Here is a 22,498-nt window from a genome sequence, read left to right on the forward strand (position 1 = left end):
GCGAATTGTCCTCGAAAACAGCTGTTGCCACAATTGCTGCCAAATTTTATCGTTAAATACGTCTTGTTTTATTTTATTTTGGGCGTATAAACGTGCTTAAAAAAGTGGCCCTCATGAGAAATAGTCATTTTTAGCCTAAATTAACTTAATTATGTTTCATAAAAATTGCGCTGAAAACCATGAACACGCAACATACTTGAACATATTATTGTACGTACTTCCATGATGCTATGAACAGCTAAATGTTAGGATTCCTACACATTTATGCACAGAGTTAGTGGAGAGGCGATGTATGCGACCGATTAATTTAGAGCGAAAATCAGTATAGAACGTACTGAGGTTTGATACTGCAGAGCTATAGCACGGAGTGAACTTATCGAAGTAGGTTTGCAGCGTTCAGCTATGCCTCATTAGACCTCTTGTCTTGATTTGTTTTTAAACGGTGTGATTGCGGCTCCTGGCTTGGGCATGGTCCATTAATTCCTAACTGTGAATTTTAACCAAGGCACTTGTAAGTTGTTCACAATTAGCGTATAAATTATTCGCCATTTCCTTGCCACGCTTTTTAGGCCTAATGTATTTCCTCAGCGCAAACAAAGGCCTGCAACTTCACCCTTTTTCTGGACTCTTATTTCCGTTCGCAAAATTGTTTAGTGTTTCTTCTTTTCCTGCGCCTGTCCCGTGGCGGAAGAAGCCCAACCTTGTTTCTCTACTGACAGGAAGTCTTGGATGTGTTTTCGGTGGCCACCGCAAAGGCCACGCATAACACTTACGTGCCCAGTGGAACGCATTCCGTTAAATTGTGAGACATGAACTGTAAATTTTCTCCGCATCCTGATAACTTTAATCGATACGCTCGTAATTATGCGGGAAAAACAGCTCCGTATTTTTACATGGAACAAAAGAAACCGTTTAAATATCCTTGTTTTTTCGGTTATTTTCTGGATGCATAAATTCAACATTTTATTGCTGGCCTGGGGGGGGGGGAGAGGTAATTGTTACCTGCAGTTTAAAGAATATTATATATTTTTCTAGCGATACTTTAATTTTTAAGGGTAAAGTATTATCGCAATTATTATTGTTTTTCATTTTTTATGAAGTAATTAGTAACACATACAATATGCATGCATTGCCTGGCACTAATCTTAGGAGCGAGATTGCTGGAAAACAAACGGCAATGGATGTGACGCCGGTTTTAATTTCAACAAGGCAATGTTATTGCAGAAACAGCCTATAAAAACTCAACTGATATGTAAACAAAGTTCTGTTTTTGGGCAGCGCGCGGCCAGCCATGACCGCGTCGACTTTTCAGTAGGGTAGTGAGTGCATCGCCACCTGGTGAAAGGCTCCTGAACTTTCTTTCCTTCTGCAACTTTCCTTCCTCTGCTGGGAACTCGAAACTCGGTCCCTGGCCACCAATTCTTCCTCTTGAGTTTTTACATGTAAAATAGGTGTTCAATTTTCAAATGCACTTCAAAATGAGCACGAATGAAACCAGAATTCTCTCGAAAAAGATGGCTGAAAAAACTAAATTTTGATTGCTCTACTAGAAAAAGGGGTATAAATGTTCACGTGTCATTTCTTGGTCAGTGTTGCTGCATAGTGAATGGGTGATTTCATTTGGATTTTCGGAATATGAGTCACCGAGCAAATTGCACTAGCTGTACGCTATAATGTCTCCACTTCCATCGAGCAAAATTGTGTCTAACATCGGCTTTCACAAAAATTTTCCATAGGGTTAAAGGCCGGTCATTTCTCGCTTCATATTCTTGGAATTAAATTCTGTTGTGTTCATGAATTGCATTCGCCGACTGTAGAGATCGCCGCTTTTATTCGTTTTTGGTACGAATGCTTCGCTGACAATTACGCCCTGCTTTCACCATAACATCGCTATGTTCACCCGTCTGTTCCTTAATAAAACCAACTGTGGTTCATAGCTGGCCAATGCGTGGCCGACGATAGTATTCCTATAATTTTGGACTGCGTTCTCGCCGCCAGCTGCAACTGACCACACCTTTTCCGGTTGACGCTCTGGCCAAATGCCAACTGAACGGCTTGGGCTAGTGTCCATCAGGCTCCCCTTTGCGAGAACCGGTTCAGGAATGCAGCAGCGGTACCGTGGGGCGCCGGTTCAGGAATGCAGCAGTGGTACCGTGGGACACCGGTTCAGGAATGCAGCAGCGGTACCGTGGGGCACCGGTTCAGGAATGCAGCAGCGGTACCTAGCAGTGGTACCGTGGGGCACCGGTTCAGGAATGCAGCAGCGGTACCGTGGGGCACCGGTTCAGGAATGCAGCAGCGGTACCATGGCCGGGGCACCGGTTCAGGAATGCAGCAGTGGTACCGTGGGGCACCGGTTCAGGAATGTAGCCCTGGGTCTTTTGCACGCACCGTTGCCTTCTTTCTCGCATTCTACGCAATCGCCGTTTAAGATCTCTGGCTTCAACGCCCGTATACCACAGTAAAGAGTGCAGTGCCTCTATGTACGAATATTGAAAACGGTCAACATGTCCTTAAACAAAAGTCAAGTAATGGCTTCGGCTCATAGGTGTGAATCATAGCTCCCAACGTACACGTACTTGAATTCCAGCTGCTCGGATTCAGGTGGATGTTGTGAGCCGGCTGGTTAATTGCCTGCGTACATGCATGCTTTGCATGTCGCTAGAAAGGACGACACAGGTTCGTCTTACGCCTTACGCAACTTTCACGAGGAAACACAACGTCTCTTACGCAACTGTTACGCACTAGCTAGACTCAGCAGAGATCGAGACTCTCATGATCGTTGTGTAGTAATGGCCGTTGTTGATGTCCAAGCTGTGTAGTAACTTTGCTTAACGGATTATTCTTTCCTTCATTGCACGTGAATATTATTTCTTACGAACAATAATATCGATGAATATTGATGAATGAGTATTTAAGAGTATCGACGAATATTGATGAACGAGTACTTAAGAGAATAGTGGATAGAAATAGAATCGAGAATCGCTAACGATGAGCGACTTCAGAACGGAAGGTTGGACACGAGTGGACCGTGATACTCGGGGCTGTCCTCTTGGGGGGGATGTCATGAGGTACGTGGAGTAGAGGATGGCGGGGAAAAGGGCAGGTAGTAAGGGATGGAGAGTGAAGTGCAAGGAGGAGTAAGGGATGGTTGGTAACTTGGTGGTAGAGTTAAATGGAAACGTAAATAACAAACAAAGTGAATGTGAAGTTGAACTATGCAGAGGCTGCAAGCGCCGTGCAGCGTGCGTGCTTGAGTGAGACCAGCTTCGAGTGAACGGAGAAAGCCCTCGTCTGACGTGCAGCATATGCAGCACTACCTTGGCCGGGTGCTGCATGCTGCACTGCCTCGCCCGGGTGCTGCATGCTGCACTGCCTCGGCCGGGTGCTGCATGCTGCACTGCCTCGGCCGGGTGCTGCATGCTGCACAGCTTCAGCCGTGTGCTGAAAGCTGCACAGCTTCAGCCATGTGCTGCATGCTTCACTGGAACGGATCGCGGCGCCTGCTGCACTGAATCTAATTATCACTGCATGCTGAATTCTTTTCCCGTGTTGCGCGAGAGAAATGACGTTTAAGAACGTTTGCTGGAAAATGAAAAAACTCCTTAATTCAGTCTGCCAACGGTTCTCCTGACTTCGAGCTCCGTAGTCTACTGCGGAGAGAAAAATTCGATTGAAGGCCGACTGGTAACATTTGGATGGAAGCTTTCTTGTCACTCCAGTACTAGTGCGACTTGTAGTTAACCAGTCGATCGTTACTTACAATTCTCGAGAGTTGTAATGCTCGCGCGCAAGGTTTGACCTCGCTCAACTTCTGCGGGTTTGGACTCACTTGCAAGAGGGATTTTCAATCAGAAACTTGATCAGCCCAACACGTCATGCCAAGAGAGAGAGCTCATCATTTGAGGAAGCGACCAATTGTACCACTGCAGAGCGTGGCAGTGAACTTGCCCCGACCGCAAGACCTTCTCAGGTCATGAGACCAGCTTTGTTTGATCGAGCTTCCCAAAGCTCGATCGTGATATCTTCTGCCGTTTCAGTGTTCAAGTACCTATGAATCTTTTATGCTTATATGTTGCCCGAGTTCTCACGAAGCTGCCATGCTACTGCTGCCTCAGTTGCCACGAATCTTTCATGTTTCTGCTGCTTCAGTTGTCGCGAAATTTTCATGCTTCTGTTGCCTCAGTTGTCATGTATCTTCTATGCCTCTGCAGCCTCAGTTGTCACTTGTCTTTTATGCTTCTGCTGCCTCAGTTGTCACTTGTCTTCAATGCTTCTGCTGCTTCAGTTGTCACGTATCTTTTATGCTTCTGCTGCCTCAGTTGTCACGTATCTTTTATGCTTCTGCTGCCTCAGTTGTCACGTATCTTTTATGCTTCTGCTGCCTCAGTTGTCACGTATCTTCTATGCCTCTGCTGCCTCAGTAGTCACTTGTCTTCAATGCTTCTGCTGCCTCAATTTTCGCGTTACTTTTCTCGTGTCTACGCAACCCAAAGCTCGCTACGTTACGTGCTTATTTGACAAGCACCGTTGCTAACTCTTTAAATTGCTTTTAATTACGAGGGAGTCTAAATCATTCGTAGCGGGACTGGTGATCCGTGAAGTTGTTCGTATATTTCTTTGTAATGGCATATCCCTTTTCTTTGCCCAAAGAAATGATGAACGATGCAATTTCTTGAGGCACAAAACATCACTAAATCATTGCTGAATCTGGAACAAAATAACACTAAATCACTGTGCCGTGACAGAGGAGCGTGAATGGTACGAGCCGCGAGTTCCATCCCATCTGATCCGTTGAAAATGCCTTGAAACTCCGTTGGAAATGCCTTGAAGAAGCCGTTAGAATTCTGTAACGCCTCATAATTCAAACTCAAAGAATTCTTTCTTGTTATTCTGATCGCAAAAATTCAAATTAGGTAGGAGTTTTAAAAGATGGTCATGGTGAGGGGTAATTTTTTAGAGAATATTTAAAAATGTCGAGCACGACAGAGCCGCAGAGTTCGGTGCAACGTCCTTGTATCCGATATTGCATGACTTTAAGATTTCAGCGTCCACTTCCGGTGTTTCCGACTTGCGAATTTTATGTTCCTGCATATTTTTGAACAGAAGCCCCGTTTGAATGATGCCTTCAGTTTTTAACACCAAATTTTAAATAGATAGGTTGCTGCTTGTGTTTTCCTTCGTTGCCAAAATTTTTTTAGCCTATTTGTGTTTTAACATTTGTTTTTGAAATTCCACTGTGCCAACTTATTGGACTGATATTTGAGAGTTGAGAGTGTTCTACTAATAGCACTTTACTCCAGAACATTTTCTATCAAGATATGGTGAGTTTTTGTGGCATTTTTTTATTGCTAAGTACTTACTCTTATTTTGGACCGAATGCACCTGACTTTATTTATTTGTGAGTCCAACATCGCGAAATTATTAAATTTTACATAGTTATATGTAAACCTGTTCAGCAACTTGGCCTGGAAATGAGATGTATATCTGTAATCACTTTGAATGGAGATTTTATTGATACAAATCGTGTCAGTTTATTACGTCACAATTATGCATATTGCTTGCTGCGTTGTGATTGATTTATTGATGCTAAAAACTTTCATCATTTACTAGTATGAAACCATCTTTGTTCTGCAGTTTGTTGTTGCTATTTGCAAATAGAGAAGCGTGTAGCAATCTGGTATAATTTGTGTAAGAAAAGTGTCCCAATGCGCACATTATCCCGAGAGTATAATTTTAAAGCAGACTCGACTGATGAAAGAAATTGTAAACCCTATAATAAACTTCTGTAATTTAGTAGGGGGAACAGAATTAGCTTCCAACAAAGGTCATCGCCTAATTCCGTCCCTGATTATCCCGACAAGAGGCCAGGGTCACGGTTCTGGTTCCCCGTCCATTCCTTTGACCTGCAATTGCCGCTAATGGTTCGTCGTGACAGCCCAGGCAGTGCAGGTCTCTATTTTCCCTAACAAAATTTAGAGTCGCCCCAGCTTCTGGTGATCCAAATCAGAAGCTGCCGCGTCTGTAAATTTTCACTGGGTAGTTGCGGCGCGGGTACGTAATGTCCTACTAATTTAGTATAGATAACCGCATTCCTCGTGAAAATAATGAATTCAATTGAGAGTTGAATTTCCCATATTACCAACACCAACTAGTTTTATCATACTTTTTAGGTAATGATATTCAGTAATATATTCTAGTTATTCAGTTGAAAATACATGTTTTTCGAGCAACAGGATATTCGTACAAGCCGCAGTACGCTAATGTTGTCAATAACATCAGAATAATAAAAGCTCGCCTGCTCTTTTTTCATTGACGCCGCTCGTGTAGTGGATACCGACCCGGAGTAATTTTTCTATCCTGGCAAAATTGAACTAAAGATTCGGGTAAATACGTGAATAAAAAAAATGCTAAGCACGTTGATGTTCGTCAATGAAGGTTAGGCGCCTGCGATAAGCTGATCTTGATTATCTTTGGTTTGGTGCTACTGAATTTCCGATGATCGGGCCCGCACCGCTAGCCCAACTGTCGCCTTTACCGGCTGCACCAATCTGCTTCAATGAGTTGGAAGTTCTATTTCTATTATTGCACAACGCCTTCTAAAAAGCATCAATTTATTACGCAGTAAAATATTTTCAATATCAAATCATGACTGAATAAATTATGCAAAAAAAAACTTTCAATGTTCAACACAACATTTTCAATGTTCAATGGGAATTGAGACAAAATGCATCTGAAATTTCGTGACCAGGATAGGACTATTTCGACAAATGTTATTTATCAGTGGGATGTTTATTAAATGAAATTCACGCAGATTTATAATTGAATTTATAGATACCGAAACCAGGAATACGAACTTTCAAATCTAAACAGATGAAGTTTAATAGTTTAATATCTGTGATGAGGGTTTATGATTTCCAAGATACGCCATCTTGAATTCCGTGTGCGCAACGCATGCCCAGATGACTCGCTCATAACAACGCACAGGGCAGTGACATGATCGAGCTCGTATCTTGACTCCCAACGTTAGAGTCACCACCGTGAGACTGTACACACAGGCTGCCTTGCTTACTGTGTCGTTTTTACCTAAGGTGTCTGGCCATATTTCTGATAGTAAATGAGGTTTCATTCTAACATTCTAAATGCTAATACAGATATTAAAAGCCAATTAGTTGACAGTGACAGAAATTTTAAAAGTAACAAGTGTGATAATCGCCTTTGGTAATTTTGATGATGCATCGATTGCTTTTTCGCATAGTTTCTTGCTATTTTTATTTTATATCATTACCTTTTCTCTACTGACTGCTGTATCAGGTCTTTTAACAATCCGCATTTTTGTCGTTGATATTCTCGTACCCTCATTCATCATGCAGCCCTTGCCCTTGCCCACATGACCCAGACTGGGCCATCGATTGTCGAGCTTGCCGCCCGGCGCCCGGCATCTGAGTTTACTTCAAGCCAGCAATCGTGATCTATTGTGCCGTATCAAATTTTGTTAATGTAATACTCCATGTACTCTTATGTGCATTGCCTTTGTTTTTTTTCGCTAAAAATTGTTCAGCGGCATCTTCAGCTAAGGAAACGATTCTGTCATCTTTGACTTCCGTGTTGGTTATTCAGGCAAAATTCTAAGTACTGATGAAATTATTATGTTTTTTCTTCGCGAAGTTTTCTTAAGTGCACTTGACCGGTATTTATGTTTTGCGTCCTTAATTTGAGCTGTTTTTATCTTGATCATGTGATTTAATGTAATCTGTAGACTGTAGGACTGTAATGAACTTTTGCAGAAAGAGTTTGTATTTGAGCTCATGTCACTGTCATGATTTGCCGAGCAGAATGTAAAGTCGTGATTGTTTACGCTGAAATTGTTTTCCGTTTTCTGCTATTGCTCAAGTTTTCTTTCACAAATTTTGGGCATAACTATGACGTTTCACAATTTTTCTATATAAGTGCAGTTCACACGAGTCACACTCATACAAATTGGCATCAAACAGAAAAAGATACAGCAAGAAAAATAATGAGTGTATGAGAATGCGAATTTGAGTTGGTATAGTCAGGTGCATTTTTCTTTAAACTAACAACTGGGGCTGCTACTTTTCCAAACTTTAAAGTGTACTAAGATTTGCAACAGAAAGTAAATATTGTGTTCGTATTATTAATTATTCTTTTTTTACAGAGGATTTACCTATGCGCTGTTGCTCATTTACAAAATGTTTCATTGAATTCAAAGTATAGAATTTTGTGATTTTGAAATGCGATTAAAATGATGTGATTAAAAGTTTAAGGTTACCGAGGTTTCTGACTCTACTGCGCCATGACGTGTTACTGCTGCTTGGTGTGTCACGAAGTGTCACTGCCGCTTGGTATATCACTCATATCAGTAAATATCACGAAGTGTGTCACTGCTTAACAAGCTATAGAAAAAATTGTGTCACTGCCGCTTGGTGTGTCACGAAGTGTGTCACTGCGTCACTACGTGTCACTGCCTGCTAATTGAGTTGTGTCACGAATTGTGTCACGACGTCTTTACGTGTCACTGCCGCTTGGTGTGTCCGTTTCACTGCGTCACTACGTGTCACTGCTACTTGAGGTGTCTAACGAAGTGTGTCACGGCGTCTCTACTGTCTCTTATACACATCTAGATGTGTATAAGAGACAGGTGCACACGTGTTAACAGTGCACGCTTGTAAACAGTGCACACGTGTAAACATTGCACGCTTGTTAACAGTGCACGCTTGTAAACAGTGCACACGTGTTAACAGTGCAAAAATGTTAATTGTGCCCGCGAGTCTACAGCTACATGCGACGCTGAAGCCCGACGTCTATTCTCATGCTTTCGGTAACGCGGTCTCAGCGTCATCAAATACCTTCGCTTCTTTCGTGTACGTCCAACAGGAAATTCTTGCTCGGGTTTGCACATTTATTTCCACTGACATTTCTGCCGACTTTCTCGCTAAGCAAGTCTTTTTTGTACGAGTAATTTTCGGATTCTTTGTTTAGGTGGAGAGCATAAGTAAATGCTGCAGGGCTGGAGATAATTATATATGAGCCTATGGCAAGGAGACTATATTAGGTCATGGCGAATAATTGGAATAAAACTCTGATTTAAAAAGATATGACGACGAGGAATTACAAGTGACGATGTAAAGACTGGCTTGCATGCAAGTGACTAAATCATGCAGTCTTCTCAGCCTCATTAAAGCATGTATTAGTTGCCAGCAGCAGCGAAGGTTCATGAAGCGTTTGCCGACTTGGTCGCGGTCATGTCTTTCGATGCTCTTTCAAGCTGGGATTATTTTTAGTGCTGGCACTCGCGCAAGCTAATTTATTGATGGCAAACTAGAATACCAGCAACGCTTGTCTTCGTTTGAGTGCCTTCGATAAAATCTTACGGATGCTACTTGAGATTAAAAGACTCGTGCTGATCGAAGGCTGCGCCATCCATCTTCACATGGGTTGTCGTCGGCTCGAAGTGCAAGTTCTACTCGCGATGATTCGTTTTACATTGAATGCCTCGATAATTTACAGTTTTTGCGATGAACATTGCATATACAACTGAACGTGAATACACCACAAAAATGCGAGTCTCTGACTGACCATGACGATATTAACATTCAGATGCATGCTACACTGATGTATAATGTAGCGAACCAGGAACAGCTTTCCCCCTATATGTTTGCAGTGTATAGTGACTGCACCCATGACGCGGTCCTTGTGTGCAACAGTAATTCCTTATCTTTTTGTAACCTGTTTCGACTCGCACATCAAAATACTACCACGTCCCACTAATATTACATATTGACCCTACTTGAGTTATTTTACTTTCATCATGTCTTACTTACTGAGATAATAATTGTACCGTTTATACTTGAAGGTAAACGTTATGGCCAGTTGGCTGACGTGTGGCAAAAGTCTGAAATTTTTGCCTGATTGCTTATGTTGAGCACTAAAAACTTTTTTGTCTAATTACTTATGTTGAGCAGTGAACATTTTTTGCCTGATTACTTATGTTGAGCAGTAAACATTTTTGCGCGATGTAAAAATAATTACTTGAACATTTTTCATGACTTTGGCAACATTTGCGTGCTGCTATATATAGTGGTGCGCTTAACTGAGTTCTAGAAGCATTGTTTACAGTCCACACTTTACAGTGTACAGTGCATGCTGCACACTGCGCGTTTACAGTGTACAGTGCCAGTCGCCATCACTGGACGCTGTTAACAGTGTTCAGTACAAGCAGACACGATGCGGTGGGAGAGTTGACAACACCCATGGCGGGGGAATAGCTTGCAGTGACAACCTTCATGGTGGCTGATAGCGTGCGTTGACAATATTCATGGTGACTAATAGCGTGCAGTGACAACATCCATAGACTAAAAGCGTGCAGTGACAACATCCATAGGCATTAATAGCGTGCAGTGACTACATCCATAGGCTAATAGCGTGCAGTGACTACATCCATAGGCTAATAGCGTGCAGTGACAACCTTCATGGTGGCTAATAGCATGCGATGACTACATCCATAGGCTAATAGCGTGCGTTGACGACACCCACGTTTTGGGAGGAACGGACTATGATGACACCTACAGCAGGGGCTGTAGAGCCCGAGGCGCGGCCAAGTCTATAAGAGTGAAGGCGCTTGTTTCGGTGACGTCGCGCGCGCAGTTCGCGGGTCGTCGCTCTAGCCATTGCTTGCTTGATGCTCTCGCCAGTTGTGGTTTTGCTTGGCATTCATTTCTACGTGTGTGTACCAATCGCTGTTGTTATTCTTAATTGGAGCATGCTCATAATAATATTATATTTATGCAGAAAACGGATGTGAAGAATTGCGGATGTGAAGAATTATCAAAACGGATGAGAAGAATTACGTGAAGTGGCGTCTTCTTAATTACCTGCGTTTGCTTCGCTACCATTGCGGTGTCTACGTTGATCTCTATTGATTTTCCGCCTAATTTTTTCCCCGCTGGCCCTAACCAAAGCAGGTTTATAAACCATCTGATATAGTTTAGGCTGCGCGACCTTCTCGCGCTGCAGTGCATTAAACAAATGGGCGAGGGCGGGGGTTATTTAGGGAGCTTTGATGCGCTAATATTAAACCTCGTGGAATAAATTGTTGCCTAAAGTCTACCCTGTTGGTTCTGTACCGTTATAAATTTATTTTAATTTTTTAACACCGGATGATAAAACATTTCGATTCGTTCTCGTTGCGTTGCTCATTGCATTAAATCACTTTGCTTGAAGTTTTGTATTGCTTTTTCTAATTTATTTAAAAGCCTTAATATTTATACTATTTTTTATTTTTCAGAACATCCAGAGTAACGGGGGACGGCAGGTGAGGAGGGGAGGGGCGGGCGGAATGGGCGACGGGAGTCATCCCTTCGTCAGGACCTCGCCCTTCTCTTCGTCCTCCTCCTCCCCCATCATCACCCAGCCCGGCTCACGCCAACACCCGTCATCCCAGCAACCTTTATCTACGAACGCTGTCATCCCCCAGCACGGCTCACTTCAACACCTGCCACTCCATCATCATCCCTCCACTCCCCCATTCCATCAACACAACAGCTATGAGTCACCCAACCACACGCTACGGTTACCCCAAACTCAATGCTCTGTTTCACTTCACTCGCAGCACGTTAGCCATCCGCCTGCTAGTCAGTATCCGTTGAGTGAAACCAAGTACGACACTAAAGATCTTCATCAGAAGACAAAATCATTGCCAGGATATTACGTGCGACCGAACCCTCATTCTACCCCGCAAACTTCTTTTCGAGAAGCGTTTGCCAACAGAAGTCCAACGCCCACCAGAAATTCCAATGGCGTACCCATCAATCCTAATGCCTCTGTTCGCGCACTGCACTGCCAGGATGGATTCAATCCAGCATCATTTTACATGAACGGTGGAACATCTCGAGATGATCTTGGTGCTCAAGATAAAAGGCACACTGAAATACTTCCTCAAAATCGACAGCCTGTTTCGCCACGAGCGCTTCCTCTTGAGCAACCCTTCAATGCGGGCTCCAACCCTGCGGCTCATTCAACACCTCACAACAAACCTCAAAGGCCACAACAACCTCTGCCCACCTCGGTTGAAAATGGTCAAATGCAACGAAAACCAGTTCGTTACTCCACACCAGAAAATTATCAGTCAAAAGACCGAAATGAAAATTCCATCGAAAAGAAGAGCAAGCGTTCCCTCTTGGAAATGTTCAAAAAACGCCGGAAAAATGATTCGAAAGATTCCCCAAGCAGTGGCGACGAACAGAAAACTAAAGCTATACCCCCCACGCAAGCAAGCCCAACAGGGGCGACCATATCTACATCGTCAACGTCCCGTCCTTCATCTAGATTCACCGTGTCTCGAGATGGACACACCATAGTTAGAGTCGCGCCTGAAAAAATCCTAGCACGCAACAACAACTCTACCGCATCTTTGGGGCAGCCTTTGGGAATTCCTGTTCTTATTCCAGCTCCAGGAGAACTTAGTAAGAAAGCTGTTTCAGCCTCGCATGATTCAATTATGCCCAATTTAGCCGGGCAGTTCTTCAGCTCTAACAACGATCATCCTAGCACTTTGAGCAAACGATCCTCCAGTATCGATAATGTTGCTAGGAAAGAGCGTCGGCAAGCATTGAAAACCCGAGCTGAAAGTATCCGTACGAAAGTGCGTGATTCTAGTTCTGATGAGGACGAAAAATCTATTTCTTCTCAATCGATGTACGGAAGTGGGCACAGTCTCAATAGAACTGGGTCGTTAACTCGACGATCTAAGGCAGCACGAACGGAGAGGTACTTGCGTAGGAAATCTCACGAGCTCGAGACCTTGCGAAATGAGACCGAGAAAGACAAAAAGAATAAGGCTGCAGTCCAAGCTAGAATTTTGGAAATTCAGAAACTTCAAAAGCTTGAATCTGAAAGAAACAGAAAAACAGACGAAGAAAAGAGTGGACAAGAACCTCACAAACCTCCAAAGCCGAGATGGTCAGCTGACGTTGTCTATCAAGAATCAAATGAATTTGATTCCGTCGTTTTGCAAACGCCACCAGCAACTCCCGACTCGAGTCGTCGAGCCAACATTGCGACCGGAATGCCAGACACTTCTCGCCAGAATATTGCGCAGATGAGGCATTTTCATTCGGTCCACATCAAAAATACTGCGCACTCTAACAGTAATCAAAATGGCTTCAGATCTACCCTGGGGGATTACAACGGGAACATGTCGCTTAATAGACGACTGCCGTGTGACACGTTGAGTATGGGTGACCTAAAGAATCATAGAAGTGTCTCCTATGACTGCGACATCAACAAACCCAACACTCCACCCTCCAGTGACCCTGGCAAATCTCGAGCTACGCCTCCTCCTCCACCTCCCAGAGAACGAAGACTGATAGTTTCTCCTGCTGATCATCGTCCATTTTCGTACTCCTTTGAAAACTTACACCGCGAATCTCCCAGTGGCAGTCAAAATCAGTTGAACAAATGCACGACAGCGAGCCAAGGTATCCGTGCTATTCTGTCCCAAACCAGACAGTCCACAGTGATGCCTTTGTCATCACCGAGCACATCGATTGCGGATTCTCAGGTTTTGTCTCAAATTCATTCTGTATCGTTGCCTCCACTTCCTGCCACGTATCACGCACAATCTCCTCAAGCACAAATAAACAGAGAACAAAACTTTACCTTTGCAAGCCAGAAAGTAGAAGCTCCTTCGCCTCAATCGGATGTCAATGAAAACGATCGGATCGGACAAATAAATGTCGTCTGGAGACAGAAAATTAATCAGCGGGATAACTCAAGGACGTGCCCTGCTGCGTACATGGTCAACGGAAATATTGTGAGCGACTCCTCGAGATCAAGTACTCCAAAGGCTGATGGAACCGCTCAGCAAGCAGTATTTAACGATGTTTTAATTAATAAAATGAAATTAAAGGGCAATTCCATCAAGGCCGAGTCCACTAGTTCGTTGTCTAGTCGTAGTGACTTAGCTAGTCCAGTTTCCAGACCAACACCTGCTAAACGCACCCAATTTTTGACGCGAGAAGCTAAGCATTCGGAAGGAACCTCTGAGGCCACGAACGGGTCGCGTCACAATATGGCTTCTCTTGAAAAGGCCAAAAGGGAAATGCAACTGATTTTAGAAAAGGAAAGAAACTTGCTACAAACTAAAGCTGAAAAGCAGAGGCAGTTTGAAGAAGCATATCGAAGAGAAAAGAGAAAACTCGAAAAAAGTCGGTGCGCCAATTTTGAGGAGGCTTTGCATGAATTGGAGGAGCTTTATCGAAGCTTGAAGCTTGACGGAGATGACAGTCTAGACGACAGTCAGGAGTTTCATGATGATGGGTTGGCCAGCGCTACTCAAAATGACAGAGGCCGATCGCGCACTCCGAGCACTGGCCGCAAAAAAGATCACTCGAATTCTGGAAAAGATGATATGCATTACCGTAGGTGTCTTCAAAGTGCCAAGACTTCATCAGATGCTTTGAAGGCTCTTCAAATTACCCCTAGTTATCTCTTGATATCGCAAGCCCACCTCTCAGCCTCTGAGCCAGAGTTGAGTCAACCGAGAGGGTCAAAGCATGAGCCTGACATCGTTCATGACGATGCTTCCTTACGTAGCATCAAGAGAGCCAACGCATTGAAAGTCATAGATCCTCAACCACCCTTTGGCATCCCAATTGGACCTACGACCCAAGCTTCTCCCAATAATTACCTACATCTTCAGCCAAATGATCTCTGTAAGTCCAAGTCTTTGCCACGGGCGGTGCCTGATCCTGCGATGGATGATCTAGCGTTCAGGAACCTAAGACGGGATCAGCGTGGAAAGTCTATTAACGCTTCAGGATTCGATGAGTTATTTTCGGAATGCAACGATTCGGCTACCAGGCGAAACATGCGCTCTCAGTCAGCGGATCGAGTAAAGGTTCACAAACCCACACGTGGAGATCAGAACCGTTCCCAAACGCCGAGAAAAGTAAAACATCACAACGAAGCCAAGAGAAATGGTCATCGTGATTTACCATTTGATGAGAGTAGCTCTGATGTCCAGTATCTGCGCAGCAACCGTAATACTCCCAGCTGGCTTGACCGCGCTCACCTCAATGATCCTGAAATAAATGCTGATCTTAGCTCGACGAAAGCTGTGTCCCAGCCGGACATTCGCAGTGCCATCATCAGAGAAGCGCGGGCTCCGACTGGAGGACCCGATGAATTCTCTATGGACATGCTAGCTTTGACATGCGAGGTGCCATTTTTTTCTGATACTTCTAGCGCCCACGGCACATCTACTGATCTCACTGCTCCACGCCTAGTCAAAATCCAAGCTCTTAACCACGCTTCGACTAATGAGGGTTTAATCACCAAAACCTTGTATAGGCCCTCTGACAGTGTCTTCAACAATAAGCCTAAGCCGTTTTATTTGATAGAGAAAAAGGCTGAAGATCGTAAACCAATGACAACTCCTGCCTTACCCACAGTTGATAGTACGGCATCCGCAGCTTCAGCACTCCCTGTCGCTCAACTCGAGTCGCTCATTTCGACAATTTCTAACACCGAGAATGACGATGAAGTTTACAAACCGCAAACTAAACCCACTACTTACAGTCGAGTCTACGCCCCAAGTTATAGAACTCGTTCTTCTTCTGCCGATCGATCACGATCTTCGGAAATAACATCTGAAGTTGCGAACACAAGTTTGGAAAAGAAGTCACCGGCCAACATTCATCTTGCGGAAAAACCTCGATCACCTGAAAACACAACTGGTATAAATGATGAAAGCCAGAACCCATTAAGTGCCTACCAGAAGTATGAAGTTAAGAGCGCCAAACACAATATCATGAATGCCATCCGCTTGTCGATGGCTATGGGATCAGCGAGCAGTGAAGGTAAATGTGTACTTCCTTGTAGTCCTGAAATTAATAATGTCCCTGACGTGACTTCTTCAGCTCCTCTTTCTTCAAATCTTCAGCAATCTATTACTTATGTATCTTCTCAAGCTCGGCAATCTTTACATGCCTCGTCTTCTATGTTGGACTTCAGTCTTCCTTCTCTGACCACAACATTGGCTAATAAATCTTCTAAAGAGCCTCTCACTTCAAAGATTGTTTCGCGTATTTTCTCTACCAGTAACTCTCATAATGTAAAAACTAATTCTCTTGGCAAATCTTGTGGCTTGTTATCTTCAGGCAATGAGTTTGGTGCTGGTTTGACTAACAATTTCACGAGGAGCTTGTCTAACGATGGTGCTTACGATGCCTTGGGGTTTGGTAGTTCGGAAACGTCTTCTTTGCCTGTTCAAGCTGCTACTTACACTAACAAGGTCAATTCGATGGTTGTAGCATCGGAGTCGGTATTAAGACGAGCCAAGAGGGCAAATTCGTTACCATCCATAGCTCCTGATCAGAAATTTATTCGAACATCTCGAAAATGTAGTCTTTATGATAGCAAAACCGAATCACCGTATGAACATAGTGGCGTCAAATTACTTGATGATCGAGTAATTGATCAATACCTATCCAGTAGAGAATACTTATTTTCTGATCCAAATCTTGTTGATTCTATAGGTCGTTGCGCTGACAGAAGTGATGACAATTGTAAAGCATCCATGGTTAAGGCCTCGCCCAAACCACCTGCGAGGTCCTCTTCCATCCCGCCACCGGGTCATGGCAGTCGTCGTGACTCTTGGTCTTCCCAAAACGCACCTTTGGATCACAAGGAAGAATTAATTGAAAATAGCGTAAAAGTTTCATCGCTGGAGAATTGTTCTGATTTGTGTAATGAGAATGCACACTTAGTTCAATCCTCCGCTGCAGACAAAAATGATATTATACTCGGTGGAGACATTATAATAAAAAATTATACTGAATCCTCTAAGCCGGTTGAAAGCGGATCGTCAGAGGAAGCACAACATTTGGCAAAGAATACTAAGAATACAAATGACTTCTGTAATGCAGAAATACTGGAAGAAGTCAGAACAATCACTGATAAATCAGAGTTGGTGTACTCTAACGAGCCGCGGTACTTGAGGAGTGATGATGAAACGGAAGACGAAAGCCATTCAGAATACGAAAGCATGAATCATCAGGACGACGATCGCTCTGAGATTCTTGCTCAAGAACAAACACATTCGGGGATGACCATTGCCAACGCCTCGAAGATCGTTCTCGACGTGGCCGTTGAGCTAAGCAGTCAGATTTATCATGGGACTTCGACCAAGACGAACCAAGTAGACGAGGGTATTGACAATCCACACGAGGCTTCGAATGAAGCTAAGAAAAATGAACTTAATAAAAGGAAGGATATGATGCTCAAAGTTACTCCAAGCCCAAGCAAAATAGTGAGAGCAGAAAAGTCTAGTAAAAAGTTATCTTTTCGAGATATTGATTGCAGTTTTACCAAAGATTTTCAACAGTTGCAAACGACTCGTCAGAATTGTAACTTTGCTTCAGAGTTACCCACCGTTCAGTCCAGTAGTGCCGAGAACATTGTCCAAAAATCCAGCAGTATGTACACAGGGTCTACAGCTATTGAATCTGCCTTAATTTCTAAGAATTTACCCCACAAAATGGACGAAGACTTTGAAAGGGTTGAAAAAATTCGCAGTGAACCTTCTCAGAGGCGCATATCAGGAGAAAGCGAATTTTATTCGACGAAATTTGCAGCTTCTACGACTCAAAGCGGTATTTTGTTAAACCCTGACATCAAGGAAACTGCCAAAAATAAATCGATTAGCTGCGCTCTTATGAAACCGCATTCAGTCCAATCACTGATAAAAATTCATGCCGTTGAATTTGTTGATCCTGATGAACTAGATATGGAAATTCCGCCTGACTCTTGCTCACTTGAGCAACAAATGAATGTTTCGGAGGCAAAAAGTAATTCGGCAGAGATGCTGGAGCTTGATGGATATCAACACGACGAATTGCAAGCCGATATAGGTCTTGAAAAAAATGAGGTTTGTGATACTTCAAAGGGAGATCAGTTGAAGCGACAAACCAACCATGTTGACGTCTGTGTGAAGCGGCTTATAAAATTCCATGACAATGAAACAAATGAGGAATGTAAAGAAGTCACGTCTGGCATGAATCCAAGGCATGAAGAAATGGCCAAACCTTTACAATTAGAGTCCTCAGTCACACATCAACATCAAGATACCTCGGGAAATCTTCAACATCAAGACGCTTCGGAAAATCATCGACATCAAGACGCCTCAGACAATCATCGACATCAAGACGCCTCAGAAAATCATCGACATAAAGATGCCTCAGAAAATCATCGACATCAAGACGCCTCAGACAATCATCAACATCAAGATGCCTCAGAAAATAGTCAAAATCAAGACGCGTCAGAAAATAGTCAAAATCAAGACGCGTCAGAAAATAGTCAAAATCAAGACGCGTCAGAAAATCATCAAGACTATTCAGAAAATCATACCCAACTGGACGATGTTCGCGAGGCACCTTATCCGCCTGTCGAGCCATTATCACGGGAAAGTCACACGCCGGATCTTGTCCGTCCACAGTCGTCAGATGACGTAACAGGTGAGACGTGTGCACAATCGGACGTATTCAGTGACTTCGATTGGCTAGAGATGTTCCTTGGTTACTGCTACTTGCTGGCAATGCTCACGCTCATTTCGGGCATTAGTGTACTCGATGCATTTGCCCTATTGCTTGCCTTGGCCTCTGTAGTTCTGGCTCTCTGTGGATGATTTAGCTTTGTAGTTGCTCTAGAATGAAGCCTGTCAAGATTTTTGGGCATGAAAGATATGCTTTTTGGTTGACATGAACTACGACATCTGAATTTTTATTAATAAGTAACTTAGGTAAGCGTACTGCACTGTTAACTCCATGCACCAGACACGAACGAGATGCTCTTCTGTCTGCCACTGCCTTGGTAATTTGTGGTTTAACTTGACACGTGACAAATTTTAGAAAACAGTAGTACCGGTTACAAGTCATTGTCTTCAGTTTTACCTGCCAGTGGGTTTATACACAAGGCAAGTACTTTATGACAGTATTTTCTCATCGGGGAAACCGCGAGTGTTTGCCTTTAGAGGCTCCAGACGGACTAGTTTGGTAATAATGGTTTGGTAATAATTAATTTATGCCTTTCGCATAATTATTTCGCACACCAGCCCTCTCTCCCAATTTGCGACCCATTCCTAAAGATCACCACCCAATCAATAGTGTATTACAACACGTCATCCCCCTCTACACGAGGCAAGTATTACTAAAATCGGTCGCGGTTGATGCTTGCCCACGTGTACACTGAACGCTGTACAAGCACCTTTAGTAGAAATGATGAACGTATATGAATTATGCACTATCCGGTATGGGCGTGAGATTTTCTCATGCAGCAACGGTAAGCATGTCTACTCCTATTGACATGTATAATCCTACATTTTTGTTGTCCTATCATGTATCGTTATTCTTAATCCGAAGTGGCAAAAACGGTTAAGTTATGGGAGTGTAATCCATATAGAACAAAAAAGCTTCGGGAGGGTATCATTAAGAATATAGTATTTTCGAAATAGGATTTTCAAAATTCGAGACTAATGACACTCTAGTAGTTTGCGCGACACGTTATTGCCGCTTGAATAGTTCTATTTTTCTTCAATTTAATTAATTCTCTAACTGTACATATTTTTCGACTCCTACTTAGTTTATCTCAAATAAATTATGCACTGCTTGTAGATATCATCAGTAATTCTCTTCATAACCTTTTTATTCTTTTTGAGCATAACACTCATAGTATATTGAGATTATATTGAGTCCTCTTCATATCCGAAACTAATTATTAACGGCTTTATGTGAAGTAACCTCGCTTACGCTCTTGCGCTCGGTATATATTGAATATTGAGGCTTTCTTAAATTTGGGTCTTGCACGTGCTCGTATATTTGCCGCATGCCTATTTACACTTGCATTTTACTTCCAGGTTCCCTTGCATTCGTAGTCAACACATTATATTTTTGTTCACTATGTTCAATTCTATGCACATTTTTGGATCAATCTTTGGAGTTGGTTTTACTTATTCTCACTCACATCTCAGCCCTGGGAAGTTTGAGTGCTACTTTATAACACTGTTGACTCATCTCGAGTGCAAATTGATGAGTACCGATGTTCATATAAATGCCTAAACTTTTACGCTACATAAGATGCTTCGTTCGATGATATTTTATTGAATTATTTTGTTGAAACCCTGTTATTTCTGTCGTTGCTAACTGCTCCTGGAATTTCCACTGCATCAGTGATTAACAACTACCTAGATTTTATGGTTATTACACAATGTGTACAATGACTGACATTTTGGGTCTTCCGAAACCTTTTTTTGCTGCGTCAGCATTAGTGGTCCAGGAATTGACCTTCAGTCTGCTCTTTTTCTTGAGTCTTCTGTCTGTTTTTTGGTGTTCATTTGTTTTGTCTTTCTTGTCTTTCCCCTCCAGCTAACGACGTAGAACAGTGTGTCCAGGTGAAGAACAGGTGAACAGCCAATTGATGAGGAACAGGTGAAGAGCAAGTAAACTGACTAAACAGTTGATCAAAAAACGAACGACCTATTCAGATGAAAACCCAGCAAACCGTCTTCATTGAACAAGAGCTGGACAGCTGTTGAAGCGAGGAGTATGTCTGTTCGCGTCAGCAACACGTCGAGAGTTCCTACCGTCGCTCCTCCCCCTACTAAAACTATTCTTAATCAAGCGATGGTTGCAGTGAACCCACGCCTCAAGTTCTGTGCTTGTCTCGTAGCCACAGCTGATAAATGGTTTCAATCAACGTTAACTTATACATCTTATCTCATATAAATATTCAACGCAAACTTGATTATCCTCTTTATTGTCACCAGGTACAGCATTCGCCGATGCATGCATATTCTATGATTATAGACGTTCCGATGATCGTACATGCTTAGATCATCGTACAATTATTTATATTTGCGATGACTCTCATGCATTATTGCAACGATTATCGCCAAACCGTCGACTATCGTAGAATTATGATGTAGCTTTTAAGCCATCGACGGTAAACGATAATTCGCTGATAGAGGTATTAATAAAATATTATGTACGAAACATGTAAAAATTTGTTTCTGTGCCAAATTTAGTTTATTTTATCAATGAAATTAAAAAGATTTGATGAGAGCATTGCGCATAAGGTCATTATAGTTTTGTAAGTGCATGATAAAATAACATGGTCACTCATTGTTTTCATTGTGGAGTGGTTTGCGAGGAAAGATCTTGCAAAGAGTCCGCTCGAAGTGAGAGAGGGAGCCCTGATGAAACTTGAGTTAGGGTAGGTTAGCTTGTAAGCAAACGTGTGCCATTTGTACAGCGTAGAATTTAAGTTATTGGATACAGAATGCAGAAAGGTGTTATAGGTTACACTATGCAGCAGTAGCGACTTCCGTTTTACTCCACAACGTGAGGATAACATAAAAATAGTATGGGGACAGCGCCAAGTTTACAATCTTATAAGTACGTTGGGTGTACAGCGACTTGATATATGTATTATTTAGCGTGCGGGCCTTGAACATTACAGTGTGTGGACTGATGATGCTTTGCGTTATATTTCTCCATTTATGTACAGTGAAGTCAACAGTTGGCTTACAGTATAGATCAGCAAAGCTTTATACTTGCACCACGGCATCTTCTCCCAAAACGATTTACCTGGCAAACCGTTCTTGTCTGCTGACGGGCAAATTTAAAATTCATGTCTCTCTTGAAAATTGTTGCAGGTTGATAAGCATTATCGTCTAAACTATAGTAAATTGGTACATTAACACGGTTTAGTTTTCTTTCCGATTGGAAACAATAAGGGATTAAATAAATCGTAGGTAATTCGTTGATTGCTGAATTGTGGCCATTGGTAATTAATTAATGATAATTTTATTGCTTATTTTATATAGTTTTTGTATGCTTCCCCTCAATAAATTAATAAAGAGGTGAAGTGCATCGTGATCGTTTGCTGTGCCTCTGCCATCCAAATATACTCTACTAAACGTCTTGCTTTTCATTGAATTTCACTAACCAACTACTTAGATAGCTTTTCTGCGTTGTTACCCTCGTTTCTGCGTTGTTTATCCAAGAGCTCCCTGTTCTGCAAGCCCTGGAATGTTGCAACGTCGTAGAATCTTATACCTGCGACTTCTCACTCTAATTCGGAGCAGCATTAACACTGTTTGAGAAATGATCGTGAATCCTATGATTGTCGTAAGTTTATGTTGTACGTTTCTAAACGCCGATAAGCGCATGGACTAACGATGCTTGTTTGGTCCTTAAACGTGGGCTCAGTCAGCCAAGCTTCGTCGACTGCTCTAGTTTGATCTGGAGACATTAGAGTCTATTCAAAAAAAAGTTTTTCTCGAAGAAAAATTATGCGGAAAAATTCATACATGACTGTAAATTAAATTGAAAAATTTTCATTATAAATGAGTGTTGTTGACATTCAAGTGTATTCCCATCAACTGTGACTTCTTCATAAGCATAAAACAAATTAGGGCTGGTAT

At 42.6% G+C, this 22,498-nt stretch overlaps 1 protein-coding gene across 5 annotated transcripts in view; it reads left to right on the forward strand.

Moving 5' to 3' along the window:
• LOC108675738 overlaps nucleotides 1-21,995 on the forward strand; it is a 51,691-nt gene extending 29,696 nt beyond the window's left edge. For 3 of the 5 annotated variants that reach the window (XM_047881486.1, XM_018163765.2, XM_018163764.2), the window contains exons 2-4: nucleotides 11,306-15,878; nucleotides 16,557-18,533; nucleotides 20,439-21,995. In XM_047881486.1, coding sequence (XP_047737442.1) covers nucleotides 11,357-15,878; nucleotides 16,557-18,533; nucleotides 20,439-20,479 — 6,540 coding nt within the window. In that variant the 5' untranslated portion in view covers nucleotides 11,306-11,356 and the 3' untranslated portion in view covers nucleotides 20,480-21,995. The remainder of the gene's footprint in view (nucleotides 1-11,305; nucleotides 15,879-16,556; nucleotides 18,534-20,438) is intronic. The other 2 variants (XM_047881485.1, XM_018163766.2) reach the window with 2 other exon arrangements.
• Nucleotides 21,996-22,498: the final 503 nt, after the last annotated feature.

This window comes from Hyalella azteca, unplaced genomic scaffold (assembly GCF_000764305.2).
Source record: "Hyalella azteca isolate HAZT.00-mixed unplaced genomic scaffold, Hazt_2.0.2 contig8077, whole genome shotgun sequence".
Classification (NCBI taxonomy): Eukaryota; Metazoa; Arthropoda; class Malacostraca; order Amphipoda; family Hyalellidae; genus Hyalella; species Hyalella azteca.